At 50.8% G+C, this 16039-nt stretch overlaps 1 protein-coding gene across 1 annotated transcript in view; it reads right to left on the reverse strand.

Moving 5' to 3' along the window:
• Positions 1-568: 568 nt before the first annotated feature.
• The window catches only part of FLT4 (fms related receptor tyrosine kinase 4), a 60862-nt gene continuing 45391 nt past the window's right edge, over positions 569-16039 (reverse strand). The window contains exons 15-30 of the mRNA XM_075509440.1: positions 15660-15791; positions 15268-15374; positions 14830-14965; positions 13927-14031; positions 12273-12386; positions 11946-12034; positions 11502-11649; positions 10831-10925; positions 10363-10485; positions 9821-9932; positions 9350-9449; positions 8771-8876; positions 7681-7820; positions 6880-7000; positions 6009-6094; positions 569-4600 (exon numbers count right to left, since the gene is read on the reverse strand). Coding sequence (XP_075365555.1) covers positions 4381-4600; positions 6009-6094; positions 6880-7000; positions 7681-7820; positions 8771-8876; positions 9350-9449; positions 9821-9932; positions 10363-10485; positions 10831-10925; positions 11502-11649; positions 11946-12034; positions 12273-12386; positions 13927-14031; positions 14830-14965; positions 15268-15374; positions 15660-15791 — 1934 coding nt within the window. The 3' untranslated portion in view covers positions 569-4380. The remainder of the gene's footprint in view (positions 4601-6008; positions 6095-6879; positions 7001-7680; positions 7821-8770; positions 8877-9349; positions 9450-9820; positions 9933-10362; positions 10486-10830; positions 10926-11501; positions 11650-11945; positions 12035-12272; positions 12387-13926; positions 14032-14829; positions 14966-15267; positions 15375-15659; positions 15792-16039) is intronic.

Genomic DNA, 16039 nt, shown 5'->3' on the forward strand with positions numbered 1-16039 from the left:
GGCCGCCGCCGGGATGAGGGCGCCACCTGCGGGGCGCCGCCGCGCCTCCCTCCGCCCGCTGAGGGGCTCGCCACGGCGGCCGGCGAGGGGTCTCCGGGCGCTGAGGAGACGGGGGTGTCCGGGGGGGCTCCGCCGCCGTTGGTCCCTCCCGGTGCCCGTCACCGCTGTGTGGTGAAGGAGGGCAAGAGGGGCCATGGGGGCCGTGGGGTCCCAGACCCCCGGGGCCGAGGCGGTGAGGAAGGGTGGTGGATCTGGGGGAGATGGCGGTGGGGCGAAGGGCTGGGCGCTGAGCCGCCGGCTCCTGTCAGCAAGCTTAACCAAAGCATATCCGGCTTCATCATGAGAAAAGACCGAGTTTCATCCTGGATGGAAATGGCACAAAGGCCAGCTGTTTCCTAGAGGATGCGGGGAAATGCAAAGGGACACGAAAATAAAAATAATAAAACCAAAATGTGCTAATTGCTTGGGCCAGAGTCAGGCTGCCTGGTGCTGCATGGGGAGCCAGGAGCGGGTGCTGCAGCACCCACGGGCAGCGGTGGCCTCCAGGAACCAGAGAGCAGCTGCCAGTTATGACTTTATTCATTTTCACATTTAGATATTACAACAAAACTCTTAATGACAAAGGATAACAAGTACTATAGGAGGAGAGGAAAGAAAGCAGTGTTCTAACTGGTTTGATATATAACCGTGAACTTCCAGAGACAAGACTCAACGTGAGTTATAAACACTCACATACACTCACTGGTAGGAAAACTTTGCACGTGCAAACACCCAAACACTCACCCACAAAACACTCACTCACACACGCAGACCACACTTTTGTACTCGCACATAACCCATGTTGTAACCTACTTGCTTCAAAGGCAGCCCGCTGAAACATTGAATGCTGCTGTAGCAACAACAGGTACCAGGTTAAAATATTGCAATATAAATGAAGTGTTACTTGATACACAGGTTTTTCTTCAGAGTCGCATGTGTATTTGCAAGTAGGAGACCCAACGCTTTGTTTTCATGAGGGAGGAATGTTCTCTCAACATCAACACTTTGTAAGGAAAAATGAGACTGCGCATAGACTGGGAACAGTCATTTTAAAGGAGGATGATGATAAATAGCTTAGCTTCAATGTTGAGTTCCAGTAAAAAGCCCAAACAAAAACAGCAGAGACTGCATTGTGAACAGAGCAGGCACAATTATCGAACCCTAGGTTTTAAAAGTTGAAATACTCCCTTGTCGCTGTGGAAAGACAGGCAACACTGTTGCCTCACATCTTAAAACCAAAACAGACCAGCTTCATTTCATGCTCATGCTTATCTGGAGACTGTAAAAAAAAATGCTGGAAATAATGCAAGAGCATGGGGAAGGGTATCAGGTTTGTACACTCTGATTTTAGTACACTTTTAAGAGAACGAAAGTACAATTGTCTCAACAGCTCTTCAATATCCCACACTACAATTGTTCTTCATCAGCAGGAGCGTCTGAAGAGGAGCCAGTGTTTGCTCGTATCATGGCTGCATTGTTCATGCAATGCTGTTGACGCAGATACAATAGGATCTGATTCCACCCCCTCCATCAAGATGGTGCAAAAGAGAGAAAATAAACTTCTGTGGAGTCGAATTATTTGAATGTTCAAAAATCAGACGTCACACCAGTGCTTTCCCCTGAGTGAAGCAGAGGATCATTAACAATGGCTCTGATGAAGTAACCCTTCTCCACAAGGATGCTTGTGAGCAATTTACAGCTGAACCTAGAGAGAAAGTGCAGCTGTCCTGGCTGGTTGGGAGTGCTGACAGCCAGCCAGGGCGCTCAGATGCCTCTGTCCCCTTTCTGCTGAGGAATCCTGCCAGTGCCCTGCAAGTGTTGGGCTTTGCTAGTTGTTTCTATCCCTCACATATGGACAAGGACTTGCACCTACTTTGGAATTCTGTTTTTCAACTATTGTTTAATTTATAGGCCTCTTTCTTGGGCCTTCTCTCAGAAAGGGCTGTGTTTCCAGGCAGAGAACTGTTTGTGAAGCACTGGAAACAAGAGAGCCTGGGTCCTATGGATGCACATCACCAAGCAAGCAGCCTGAATTTAGCTCGGCTGTCTGTCAGCTTCCACCCATGTAAATGCCGGTGGAGACCCCCAAGCAGCATGGGGCTCATGCAGCCTTCCTTCTGTCAAGGGAACCACCAGTTCAAAAACCAGGGCAAGATGAGGGCAGGAGAATTTGGTCTGGCCTACACCCTGTTGGCTGTCCTACTTCCTTGGCCTGGCTCTCCAGCATCTCCTGCCAGAGGATTCTTACTGAGTTGTAACAATTACTTAAAGATGCTTAAATTCCTGGCAACTTCAGGGGACACCAGCAGAAGTCAGGGAATTCATTGTCACAGGCAGTTTCCAATTCCACATCCTGAGCCAGTTTGGCTCAAGCTGGTCTGGTTTTGTGCCTCTTTTCACCATAGAAATCAGAGCCATGTCATCCTGCTGACACAAAAAGGGAGGGGAACGTTGGGCGCTCTGCACAGGCTTAGAGAATCTGAATGACAGGCATGCTTTTCCCATGTGCTAAATAAATCTCCCCATTACATTTGTGCGGAGAACTATAATTAAGACTTGGGAAAGCCATCTGTAAGGACTCACAGGCTCATATCAGGAAACGCATAAAACCCTCTGCTGGATAAGAAATACAGTTTGGGAAAGCAGTATGTCTCACAGGAAACACAATTTTAAAAGGCCAAACCAAACCCTTGGCTCTGCGCACAGAAGTGTGGCCCGCAAGCAGAAACTCTCCGGTGCTGAGATGCCCTGGTGCAAGGAGCTCTGCCAGCCATGGGCATGTGGGAGAAGAGATGATGACAAGCTGTTCAGACAAGCCTCTTCACCCAGACTCCTCTGACGGTGACGTAACCGTGCTCTGTGGCTGAGCTCTCAGATTGTGAGCAGGATGGAAAGAAGTAGGTGGGAAGTGGTGAGGCAGCAGCACAGAAATCTGTAGAGAGGGGCTGCGGAGGTTCCCCAGAGCTCTGAATTCACGTGATATCTTTCAGAAACAAAAGGCCCAAGTGAGGAGATGTTTCCTCAGCAAATAAATGTTTCTCAGTCCCCCAGAGACAGGCACACTGTGCTGGTGGCTCTGCAACAGAAACTGGAGAGGAGCCCTTTGGGCAGAGAGTGCCTCCTTAGAGCCAGGGAACTAGGGCGGCAGGAAGGGTCATGGTGGAGAACTGTCCATCCAGGAGAACTGGGGCTTGAGCCCTGGCCAGGTGCTGCCCTCCATGTGCTCAGCGATGCCAACACACAAGGGGATGCAGCCCAGGGCACCTCATTGCTGGAGCTCTGTTCCTTCCATTGTTTCCCAAACCCTTGCAGCAACTTGAAAATAAACATTTCACTCCCTACCACTTTGATCCTTTTCCTCCCAGCAAACAACGCATTTTTGCTCTATGTTTAGAAGCCAGCTGAAATTAACACAGCTTTGCTTTAATTTCTCACTCGAGCAACAAATGATCTCAGCACTGCTCTGGGAGAAGGGGAAGGCGAGAGCAGCAGACCTGTAAGTAACCTGCTCCCAGTACAGAGTATATATAACCCCCTGTTTTGCATAGGGCCTGCAAAAAGAATTGCTATTTATTTCACTGGGAGGATTCTAGCCATCAGCTGACCTACTCAGCACTAGCTGTGTTGAGGTGGCTAAAATAACCCCAGTCATAAGGCAGATTGACAGGTTTCCCCCCAGCAGAGATGAGGGGGGTGTGGGCGTTGCTTGCAGAGGAGATGGAGAGGCTGGCACCTATCCAGAATGAACAGTGTGCGTGAACATTTACAAAGATCCCTCGGGATCTCTCCATACACCTCTTTAAAATGTCCTGCTCTTGCTGCTAATACCACTACGGATTTCTTCTCTTTGATTCTGCTCTGCAGCTCAGCAGTTGACATCATGAGGAGAAGAGGAGGAAGCAATCCAAGGAAAAACATTCAGGCTGCACACCAGGAAGAAACTTGAGACTAAGACAGATCTATTTATATCTGACCTGAAATGGGCTTTCTGAATGGGAAGCTGATCTGAGTGGAGGCTGGATGCTAGGCAGAAGGTGCTGTAGTGCTGAACACAGGCACCCACTCGCTAGCAGAATGCGTCTGTCTGAGCCACAGGAAGAAAAGAAACGCGAGGAATCAGCGAGGCACTCTCTCCAGTCCTGGCACAGGGAAGCTGCAGCTGGAGGTGCTGCATGAGCCATTGCGCTGCGGTTCCAAGGACATCGGTGTTCCCCATCCGTTCGGGGTAGGTTCCCTGCTGGGGTTGGGCACAGGTTGAAGGAGAAGCTCTGAGTGACCCTGATGACGCGCCTGGAGGGTGAGAGGGGATGCCTCGGCAGGCGCCTCCAGGGCCTGATGCCATTAGTACTGCTCGGAGAAGAAGGAAGTGTGGTGAGTGGGGGGACTGGCCCCCTCTCCAGGCGGGGTGCAGCTGCCGTCCTCAGAGTGTTCTGACAGCTCCCCGTATTCACTGTTGTAAAAAGTCTGGCCTCCGACTTGGGACCCGTATAATGGCCGACATCTTCCCCGCAGGTCCGACTGTTCCCCTGGCAGCTCCGCAGTTCGGCTGGGCCCTTTACTGCTGTGAGGAAGAGAGACACAGAAGATCAATCTGAGCACTCCTGGAAAGCCTCTGTCCTGCTTAGAGAGATCCCAGCTTCAGGAAACATCATCTGCTTATGCACAGGGCAGAGGCAGGGTCAGGAATGGACCTACACCTCCATTTCAAGGCATGACACCAGGCCTTGCTCTAAACCTAAGCACAGATGGTATGTTTTGTGAAAAATCTGCACATAACTCTGTGACAGAGTTATTTCAGCCCTTCCAGATACCTTTGGGAAGCCCAGGGAAGGGTTGGGACCCCAATGAGAGCAGGGAGAGACAAGAGACAGTGCCTCAATTGCTCCTAGACCTGGCAGGACTAACAGAAACTGATACAAACCAACAGCCAGGATGGGGGAAAGGAAACAAAGGAAGATGATGACGACGACGTGGGAGGAAATCAGCAACCTCATCTCAGCGCCTGCCAATACCAGGTGACTAGCAAGAAGTCACAAGAGCGAGGGCAGGGACACATTCAAGGAGAGGTTTAAGGGCAGTGTTGTCCAGAAGACGGGACGCCAGGTAGCCCATGGTGTAGGAGACAACGGGAGCGTGCCTTAGGTAAAAGAGGACAAGGACAAGAAGCAGGAGACAGTCTGATACAGCAGCAGAGAGGCCACAGGGCTATGGCTAAGGGAAAAGACAATGACCAGTCTGATCTGATGTTGGGAGGCAGAGGAGGTGAGGAAGAGGCTTGGGATTGGCCTTGTCTACACATGAGCTAACATGGTTCACTCAATACACTGTCACAGAAACAAGGTCCCAGCCTGCTCTGGCATCAAGCAGGGATGAGCTGGACAGGTTCTCACCCAGTTTCCAAGCCTGGTGCAAGGACATAACCATCCATAACTTCCTCAGCCCCAAGAGTGCCAGCTCAACCTGCAAGGCTCAGTACCGGCACGTGGGAAGTCCTAAGGCCTGTACCATCCCTGCAATGCCACACTGGGGCCCTGTACCACATGGGTCAGGGCTGGGGAGGGAGGTGGCAGCCGCATAGTTTACATCCATCCCACCTGCCACTGCTTGAACAAGCCCTGACACATTTCACCAGAAAATGTCAATAAGCATTAAGAGTCCTATTAACACCGTCATTCCACTGTGCCTCATTATGTTAACGGATGCATTCTCATACCCTGTGGAACATGTTTTCATCAGCTGAATGGGCACAGTTTATATTTTTAAACCCTAGGAAGCAGCAGGCAGGTCTGTTCTTCATGCGTTTTGCCTCTCATTAATGCGTGCATGGACTTATCTGGCTCAGGGCCCACAGCCCTGCTGCTGCTGAGAGCCCCCAAGAGGCATACCCTACAGGGAGACACCGAGAGCTGCCTCCTGCTCTCACTGCATTTGGCAGCAGGGAGGTCTGAGTGGCTAGACTTAAGGAGTACCTGAATCCACCTTCTTTTCTGTGTCGGTTTTCTATCCTCTCAAATTCCTCAGATGCCAGAACCATCCCACTGTCTGTTTGATTGTCCTGGAAGGAAGCAACAGGAGTTATCAGTAACATCCCTGTCGGCTGATCAGAGTGGGAAGGGAGGAGGAATCATTCAGGAGATGAGATCATGTGTATCTGTGATGGGAAAAAAGGAGTAGGGGCACTTTACCAGCATGCTCCATGGTCTTGCTGGAACTGATTTTCTTAGGTGCCTTCTTAAAAGCAGTACATACAAATACAGGATTTGTGTGTGCAGTTCAGTGCCACTTTTGGGGAAAAAAAAAGAGTGCTCCCTGCCTGGAAGATGTATTACCATCAAATCTATGAGAGGTGAGATTTTCCTCTGAGACTAAGGGGATGACTTAAGTTTTGCCACTATAGAGGATATGAACACCAGCCTGGTTGAGTGAGGCCAGGAGGGCTCCTACTGCACACTGCTGTATGGGTCAAGATAGGGGAGGTGCAGACAAGCACTCTGGATATACCTAGCCCTGGCTGGATTTCAGTACGCTTAACCAGGTCATGTTTACAGATTTGAGAAGGGTGAAGAGCAGGCTCTTCTCTGAGGTCCTTTATAGTCCTTGATTGTAGATCTAACCTTCCTATTTCACACTCAGGCAGTACGAGGTGTACTGTAGAGAAACCCCTATGTGCCAGGTGGAGAAATGAATGTGCATAGGACTGGACGGACTGAACAGGAATGACACAGACAGACTGACATTAGATAGGAGTGATCTTCCTTCCACGATCTTAACAGCAAAACTGTCAGGGAACAGCTGAACGTGTCTTTGCCCCCTGCTCAACCCCACTCAGATGCTACTCACCGGGTGTGCCTTGTACATTGTATGTGTCATGGGAAACTCTTCAAATGTCTTTATCCTGGATGGACACCTGATCTGATTTCCTCCCGTCAAACAACCAGGGAACGAGACACAGTTGTAGTATCTGCCGACAGAAGCATACTGTATTCAGTAAAACCAACAGTGTCAATGTCCTGAACAAACAGGACCTGAACCCAACCTCCTCTCCATGCGACCAAAGTATGCAGGGAAGCATATGACCCAAATGGTGGATTTTGGGAGGGGAACAGAGTCAACTTAGGCCTCTTAACCCCATACTTCTTCTGCAGTGGGGAGCACCCAGACTTCCTGATCGAATCAGGCCCTGATTACCTCTCCACTCTGGATAAGCAGACTAATGTCATATAGATCCCAGGCATCACACTGTCACAGCTCCCCAGAGACAAGAAGCCTAGGCGTAATTGTGTGGGTTAGTTAGGAACAGATAGAATGAAGCTCCTGCACTAGCAGCTGACACCTTCTTTCCTCATCTACCTGATGGGCCATGATGCCTTTAGTGGGACGTGATGCTCTGGCAGTGTAGCTGGAGGCAGGAGAAGGAATGCCATAGGCTTACACATCAAGGGCTCTTTCTCATCAGCAAAATAAAGTGATTTTGCTTTTATAAGCAAGATGGTATGGCCTAAATGCGTGGATTGCACCTGATCACCTGGGATTTTTCCAATCCCTTGCTACTGGGTTCACCCCATATCCTTCAGGCTCCCTTACAGCTCAGGCTGCTGGCTGCCTGCTGGGCTCTCCCTGCCCTTTTCAGAGGGGATTCACCTTGCTGCTAGGCTGTGGCAGCGTATCCTCATGTCAAAGTCCTCTTCATCTGAGTTTTGCTGGGCAGAGGAAGGCACCTGGGAGAAACCATCGTCTTCTGAGCTGTGAGAGTCGTTCAGCGGGATGTAATCCTTCCCTTCCTGGTAGGAAGAACAGTGAGTGGCCTTGCAAGAAGGGGAGGGCTTTCCCACAAGAAAGGGCTCTACAAGCAGAAGCTGTCAGAGCTGGGGAGGAAAATTTCTGGTTTGTCTTTTGTTTCTCGGGGACAAAATATCTGGCTGGAGATTTCTGTGCCCTCCGCGTTAAGTAGTTGCAAGTGTTACAGGTGCATGGAGGTGTGCGAGAGCAGGAAAACAACCCAGTCCTATGGCACCTACAGTTCTCTAGCCTACATGGACAGAGCACTGTGCTCTGGGGGCACATCACTGTAGCTTAGTCCTGCCTGTGCTGGGATCCAGTGCTGAAAGGTTAAAATCAGGGACATCAGGATGAGACAGTACTCATATTTAAGCATTTAGCTGTTGTCTTATGAAATGGAACATCAAGAAACTGTTAAAAGCAGAGCTGCATGCTCATCGCAGTTAAAAGTCCTGGTGAGTTACTGCATGGCAGTGATTACTAATAGTTTCAGAGAAATTTGTATATCTGACTGCTGTAACGTAACAGTTTTTTGGTTCACATGACCCTGACATTTAGATCTGAGGATAGAGTTTCAGAAACCCTGGTGAAGTCCTGGTTTTCATTATGCGGGCATGTGGGAGGGAGGAGTGCCAGGGCCTTGACTCAGCTGAAAAATTTCAAATAATCATCTGGGGATTAGGATGGAAATACTGGAATGACAACTGGGAGGGCACCCGCCCTGCAAAGAGTGGAGCTATATTAGGATGCAGTGAGAGGGCTACCGCAGAAATGAGCTCTCCAGTAGCTCTGAGAAACAGACCTCTCTGATCCAGGAAATGCCGTATTATCCCTTGGCCTACACAAAGGTATTGCATTGGCCAGGGAGTCAGAGGAGGGCACAGCAAGGGAGCTAGTGGTGGGAGAAGAAAGAGCTGTATGGAGCTGAGCAGGGACACAGAGAGGTTTTCACCTGCTGGACGTTTTCCTGAAGAAGGTTCCCCAGTATCTCCACTAGGTCGGAGAAAGTTGGTCTCTCCTTGGGATCGCCGTGCCAGCAGCTCAGCATTATACGGTAACTGCCAAGAAGAGATGCTGGTTTTATGCCACAGAAACCCCCTCCTACCCTACTCTGCAGCTCCCACCCACGTGGTGCCTGCTGGGACAGCATGTACCTGCACTGTGAAGGAAGGCTTGGCACCCCCCAGCACATTGGCCATGTGGACCTACTGGAAGGGGGCTGGTTCATTATGCACTGAATATAACAGTGCACAAGGAGCTAATTCAGACACCTCTGATACCCTTCAGAGCAGGAAAGCACATTGCCTGCTTACAGACCCATCCCAGTGTGGGTACGCAAGGGTACGTAGATAGCTCTGATTTGAAGCTGCCTGGAGTGAAGGATGCGTTGGCTTATACCACACCCTGGCTGAAAGGTCTTTGCATCCCACAGAGGGATGTCCTGCCCTATGCTGGGATCTGGAAGGTTTCTACCATACAACAGAGGGCTCTGCTCTGACCAGTGCTGGGATCCGTAGAGTTTCTGACTCACATTTCTGCTGTGGCATACTCTGGGGCTCTCATCCTGGTACCGTCTTTGAGCCTCTGGCAGAACTCCTCGTTGATCTGGACTCCAGGGTACGGAGATGCCCCTAAAGGACGTTTAAAGAGGGTTCAAAGAGGGAAATATGCCATCAGAAACAAGTCCTTCTGAGACTGCCCTTCCTCCCAAAACACTGGGATATGTGGTCACTTCTCATACACAGCCCAAGTCCTTGGTGCTGCCTGAGACAGGCCCTCTGCCTCAATGAGCTGGAGGCCACCTCTACATGCCTGTCTCCCCATCACCCTGTTCGTGGGTGCATATAGCCTCCATGGTTTTTTTGCCTACACCAATGTCTCTTCCCATCACTCCTTAGACGTCCTTCAGAGCATCAGGGCCTCCTGCATAGATTTACCCACCAAGCTGCTATGTGGGAAGGGAGGTCTCCCTCAGCAGCATGTGACCCTCATTAACACTCACCTAGTGAGAAGATTTCCCAGAGGAGGACCCCAAAGGACCAGACGTCACTCTGAGTAGTGTAGACCTTGTCGAAGATGCTCTCTGGAGCCATCCACTTCAGTGGAAGACGGGCCTGCAGGAGGGAGAGGCAAGGCACGAGTGTTCAGTCAAGGACATGTCCCAGGATAGCCCTCCTTGTAGCAATGGGATGAAACGGATGAAAGTAAACCAGAACCGACAGCCCTGCTCCTCTCTCCATGGAGGAATGGAGGTTTGGTTAGGCCAGAGGGAGGGATGGAGACACTGAAACGGGGAGGAGAGAGTATGAAGAAAGAAGAGTAAGTTAATGACAGGCTGAGGGGCAGAAGGAAGGAGACAGAGGTCTGCTGGTGGAGGAGGAGGACAGCACATACATCATTGGGCCAATGGTTCCTGGTCCCAGCCACACAAGTGGTTCCACTCCTCCTTTTTCATCTTTTCCTCAGTTTATTCCATCCCCAAAGTAGTTTATGAACACCTCAAGGGGGCCTAATCTGTATAGGGTTTGAGAAGATGGCACTCACACTGCCTTTCCTGACATAGTCAGGGTCCTTGTAGATGTCCCGGGCCAGGCCGAAGTCACAGATCTTTACCACGTTGTTCTCTGACAGCAGGATATTGCGAGCCGCCAGATCTCTGTGGATGCACTGAGGGCACACGAAGAGGAAGGGGCAAAATCAGAGGGACATGAACCACCATCAGAAGTGCAGGCCACCCCCCTCCCCTCGTGAACCTGAGCTATAATGGGGCAATGGTGGAAGTGGGAAGGAGCTAAAGATAAAAATTTCAAAAGGAGATGGTTAAGGAGAGGATGAAATGCAAGAAGACTCATTTCCCATCTTTGTGTACACAGGGCTACCTCAGACTTCCTGAGAATTGTGAGGCAGATCACTGAATCTCTCTGTGTGTCACCTGTCAAGTGGCTATAGGCAGGCCTTCTCTGGTCAGGCATGCACAAAAGAAGAGGGGAGCGAAGGAAAGGGTGAACTCACCTTTCGGGATGCCAGGAACTCCATGCCACGTGCTACCTGGAAGCTGTAGCAGATCAGGTCTTCCATTGTCAAGGGACTTTGCCACAAGTCATCCACTGTCCAGGAGTACAAGAAAATTATTAGACAGTGAGCGGTCTCTTGTCCTCCTTGCCTCTCTCCAGGACTGCAGGATACAACCAGCCTCTTGGTGAGATACAGCTAGTCCTCAGTGCTAACTGGAGTAACCAGCTCCCCTCTAGGATTTTCTGCTTAGGTGGCAGAAAGCACACAGCAGGAACCTGCTCAAGTGTGAGGAGAATGAGTCCAGCCTCCAGCACACATCAGTCAGACAGAGTTGTGGGGAACAGAGCTGGAAGGGACTTTGAAGGTCAGCTCATCATTCCTGTCCTAGGGAGGACCCACTGAGATCCCCCTCAATTCTCCTTTCTTTAGGCTAAAAAAATCCAAAGGGATTTAATCCTCCCTTCTGGGTTTCGAGAGTCTATTACAAGAGACAACAGATGACTGTAATAGCCCTGTTCAGGGAATTGCCACACAACAGTGGAGTGATCAGCTCCAAGGCTGGGTCCCAGCTCCCCCGTGTCATGCCCTACCCGTTCCCCAAGTTAGCCAAGTCTGACATTTTTTTTGGTGGGCCAGGTGAGGAGCCACTGCCGAGGCTGGAGTATTACCTTCCTGGATCGGCTGCACTGTCTGGCTCTTGTGCATCAGAAAGCGGTTAAAGATAGCGCTGTCGCTAGTCCCAGAACGACTCCTCCTGTCTGCTCTCACTGCCTCCACGATGGACTGGACCTGAATACGCAGCCTGGGAGACTTCTCCTGGCAAGGAGACCAAAACAAAAACCTCAGCAGGCAACACACACTGTAACCCCTGTGCCCACGAGCTGCACAGTCTTTTCCTGTTCTTAGACTGTAATTCTGGCCTGGAAGCACCTATCTTCCATTGCAGAAAGAAATTACTTCCCCAATGTGCACATGAACCAAGATCACTGTGTAAAGTTAATCTGCTGCTAGACAGAGGGTGTCTTCGTCCCATTGTCAGATCATGTTTCAGGCTACACGTCTTCCTTCCCTAGACATGGGACAGGTTCCTGGGGGCAAAGGAAGCTACTTACCCTGTAAGGACTGAATCCTTCCCGCTTGGTCCGCAGGTAGTTGGAGAGGTTTCCATATTTGCAGAACTCAACAATAACCATGAGTGGACCTGGCAAGAAGACACCAAAGGTCAGGGGAAGAGGTAAGGGTTTGGGATGCTCAGAATTTGCCCCAACTCATGTTATGTGCAGCCTCGCTGAGCTGTGGCACCTGCCCTAAGTGCACACAGACACACCGATAACATCCCCACATGTCCCTGCGGTCACACACATGGCCAGCAGAAAGGACACAGGGGACAAGCACTGATCTCTGGGAGCAGGCACAGCCTGTTGCCCTGGGATATTTACCATTGGGTTTGGTACAGGCACCCAGCAAATTCACCACGTTGAGGTGATTCCCGATGTGAATGAGGATCTTCAGCTCTGACATCAGTGCCTTGTGCTCACTTGCTGTAGCTCCCTCTGGAAACACACAGACCATGTCATGACGCCTCCTCACAGCTTTTCACTCCCCCTAGCCACCCTTCTCTTAGCGGAGTGTTAATATGAGTCTTGCTGAGGAGGCTGTGACCCCAAAGCCTTGGTACATTTTGTTATTGCATGTTTCCATATGAAATGTCAGAGCCTTGTCTGGAGCTCCCAGGATCCTTGCTGTAATGTGTCGGGTGCTCCCTGCAGGTGCAGGGACCTGACAACACAGGACAACAAAGGACACCACAACCTGTGCCCAACAGATTTTTCCTTGTGATAGTTGTGCAGGGAAAAAGATCACTTGAGGCTTACATATGCATTTGAATCTCTGCCCTTTCGGCCTCCAAACAGAGATAACGGGCCATAAAACAATTTGAAGGAAAATTAGAAACAAAAGGCATCTAAGTCTTTTGATCATGACTGAAGATAGGAGCTGTCTCAGCTCAAACTCAGAATATCTTTTTATGATTCCTCTCCAATACCAAACATAGCGTTGTGCCCCTGCCAGCTCTCTGTACTGCATTTTCTCTCCGAGTGCCTAATGCGCACCAACTCTTGATCCTGTTTTACCCTCAGCGTTTGTTCGCTGGTTTTGTGGGCCTTTTTCATACTTCTCTGCTTCCCCATATGCTTTTTGCCTTACTTGGGAGTTTGTAAATTTAGTCTGAGAGAGAGAAGCATCCTCTTGAACTGCAGCTGATGGGCCAGGTGAGAGCCATGCCTCAAAGGACTGTATAGCAACCTTGCATGGCCAGGCTTCCCTCTGCAATTGCTGTGCAGATCACCTGTACACTTGCAGTGGTAAGTGCTGCTGAGATGAGCCATGACTTGGTTTCCACATACAGGCCACTGCTGGCCAGAGACTGCCTCCATATTTTGTTGGGTGCCAAATTACAGAATAATGTTCTGGATGCCTGTTTGAAAGCGTGGCTATAAAAGCTTAAAATCTCACTCTGGATTGACCAGGCTTTGGGTGCAAAGCCAATTTAGCCCTCAGAGCTGGATAAGAGCTGCAACCTGCTTCCTTACCCAGCTCTGAACCTGGCCCATAAACATGAAATACAGGCACATTTGGAAGAAGGCAACTGGGAGCAACGCTTCCTTTAGTGACCTGCCAAAGAGGGGCTCTGGATTCTTGTTCACCCTTTGAGACAGATTTCATGCTTTCCCTTTGCGGACAGCTAACTTTCCTTGAAAGCCGAGTTCCCCAAGTTCCTGCTGTCTGCTCTGCCACTTGCCTCCCAGTGCAGCTGAATGGGGCTAAAGCATCCATGAGGGGAGGCCAAGAGGATCAACTGTGTTGAGGCCAAGAAGCCATAAATTAAAAGGCTGGCTCCAGCTCCTCTCCCCTAGTTCAGGGCTGGCTCAAGCAGAAGCACCCAGGAGTGCCTGTGGGAGATAAAACATTTTCCAGGGCCTTAACAAATGCCTTATGCAAAAGACAGGCATTTACAGGGTGGACATTCCCTGGCAGATGCCCCATTCTTTCCTGTCCACACACACTGCATATTCTGCTTCGCTATCCACATACCTTTCAGCATTTTGACTGCTACGGTCTCACAGCTATTACTTTTATTGATCCCAAACGCTGATGCTTCCACCACCTTCCCAAAGGCACCATGACCCAGGACTTTACCTATGGGCAAGGAGAGAGGCAGTGTGAAGGAAGGCAGGTGCAGCACAGGCAGAATGGAATGAAAAAACAAAAATCCCAGCAGGAAGAAGAAAGAAAAAACATCATAAAGGAAAAGGAAGGAGTGGAACGTGTGCCCTTCCCAGGTGGCTGCTTGCTCTGTCTGTGAGAATAAGGGAAAGGATGATGGGAGGAACTGAGACAGAGCGGGCATGGACAAAGCAGAGGAAGGAAATGGCCCTGCAGAAGTGAGGGGCTGTTTGTTGCCCTCGAGCAGAGCGTGTGGGAAAGGTAAACATGACACCTTGCAGCAGAGCAGCCAGGGCTAATGTCACTGCTCTGTGCCTCAAAGGTAGTCTGCAGCCCTTTTAACCCTCCCAGACAGACGAAAGAGGCTGCAGGTGGGTGTCTCAGCATGAGGAGGATAATGGATGCAATCCTTGTCCTGAAATCAGGGTACCTGCCATGGACTGGGCTATTTTGTCCAGATTGCCACTTGGAGAATATGGGGATACATTTTAAAGCATGCCCAGAGGTCTTCTGGTCTCAGTGATACCTGTGTGAGTACACTGGGAGGGTCTGGGCTTACAGTTGGCTCAGACCTGTCCATAGTCAGACCCAAAAACATTTCCCAGGCACAGCTGGGCTTTAGGAACAGTCTGGGGAAGAAGATGGGAAGCCTGAGGCAAAGAGAAGGCATTACATACACAGAGGTGTGTAAGAAACCTGGAGGGTGAGTTTGAAGGGCTGGTGGGAAGCCCTGGCTGCAGCACGCAGTGGCAGGGAGGGGGTCCGGCTCACCTAGGCGCAGGCGGTCTCGTGGGAACTCCCACTTGCTGGAATCATAGGGCAGGTACTCGCACTGCTCCTCCAAGGGCACCTCGCCAGGGTCCATGATGATGGAGAGGTAGCCTGTCTTGATGTCTGCATGGGCAGGCTGCAGGAATCAGCCAACACAAAGGGTGAGGAGATGCCCTCCCTGCAGTGGGTGCTGACTCCCAGAGGGGATTTGGTTCCTTTGCCTGCCTTGACCTGCTTCACCCTGGCAAAGGCCATTCCCTGTCACCTCCTTTACCACAGCCCTTATGCACCCTGTCCTTGGCAGTGAGAGCGCTTGAAGCAACACCCAATGACCTCCTTTTAGCGGGTGCTGTTATACAGCCCCACATCACAGCAATGGTGTTGCCCCAAGCCCTGCTAAGCCACCTCCCCTGCCCTGGGACAGAGATAGTCACGTACCCTTTTGATGTTACAGAAGATGAGGATAAGGAGGATCCAGAAGAAAACAGCGATAACCCCAGTCCCAATCAGGATGACAATCTCCACATTGGTCCTGTCGTCAGAGCCTGTGGGACGGGACAGAAATCATAGCTTCAGAGATTCCCATTCCATGCCTCAGCTCAGCCATCCCCTGTGGCCTGCTTCAGGATGTGGGGAGACTGGGGAGGTGTGTCTGCCTGAGCTAAACATGCTCTGGACTACAGATCCTCCTATGAGAGCACCATGCCACCAGCAAGGCCTAGGGGCTTTCACTGCCTCCTGCTGCCTGATGTCACAGGGCAGAGGCATGGGACCTTGGCCACACTCCTAACTCCCCCCTTCATCCCCAAGGGTGTTGTGGCTGCTGGTACCTTCCACAGAGACACTGGCCGAGGAGTTCACACAGCCCTTAGCGTTGCAGACGCTGCACAGGTAGAGCCCAGCATCCTCTTCTCTCACCCTCTGAATGCTCAGCCTTTGGTTGAAGTCTGCCAGGTCGATCCCTGTAAGGCATAGAGGGTTGCGGTGGTCACTCACAGGGAGGGGGGATTAGTATACTGGACTCATTCAGGCTCAAAATAATGCTCCTATTTTTTGGCTGGTTCATTTTAGATGGCAGAATGAAATTGCACCAGCTGACAGGGGCTCTCTTCGGTGGCCAGATGGCCCCAGAAATACCCTGGAGCAGCCTTCCCCAGGCAGTGTATGGAGGGGATGAAACCCCCGCAGACAACGCTGGACGGGGACAGTG

The sequence above is a fragment of the Mycteria americana genome, chromosome 8 (genome assembly GCF_035582795.1).
Source record: "Mycteria americana isolate JAX WOST 10 ecotype Jacksonville Zoo and Gardens chromosome 8, USCA_MyAme_1.0, whole genome shotgun sequence".
NCBI lineage: Eukaryota > Metazoa > Chordata > Aves > Ciconiiformes > Ciconiidae > Mycteria > Mycteria americana.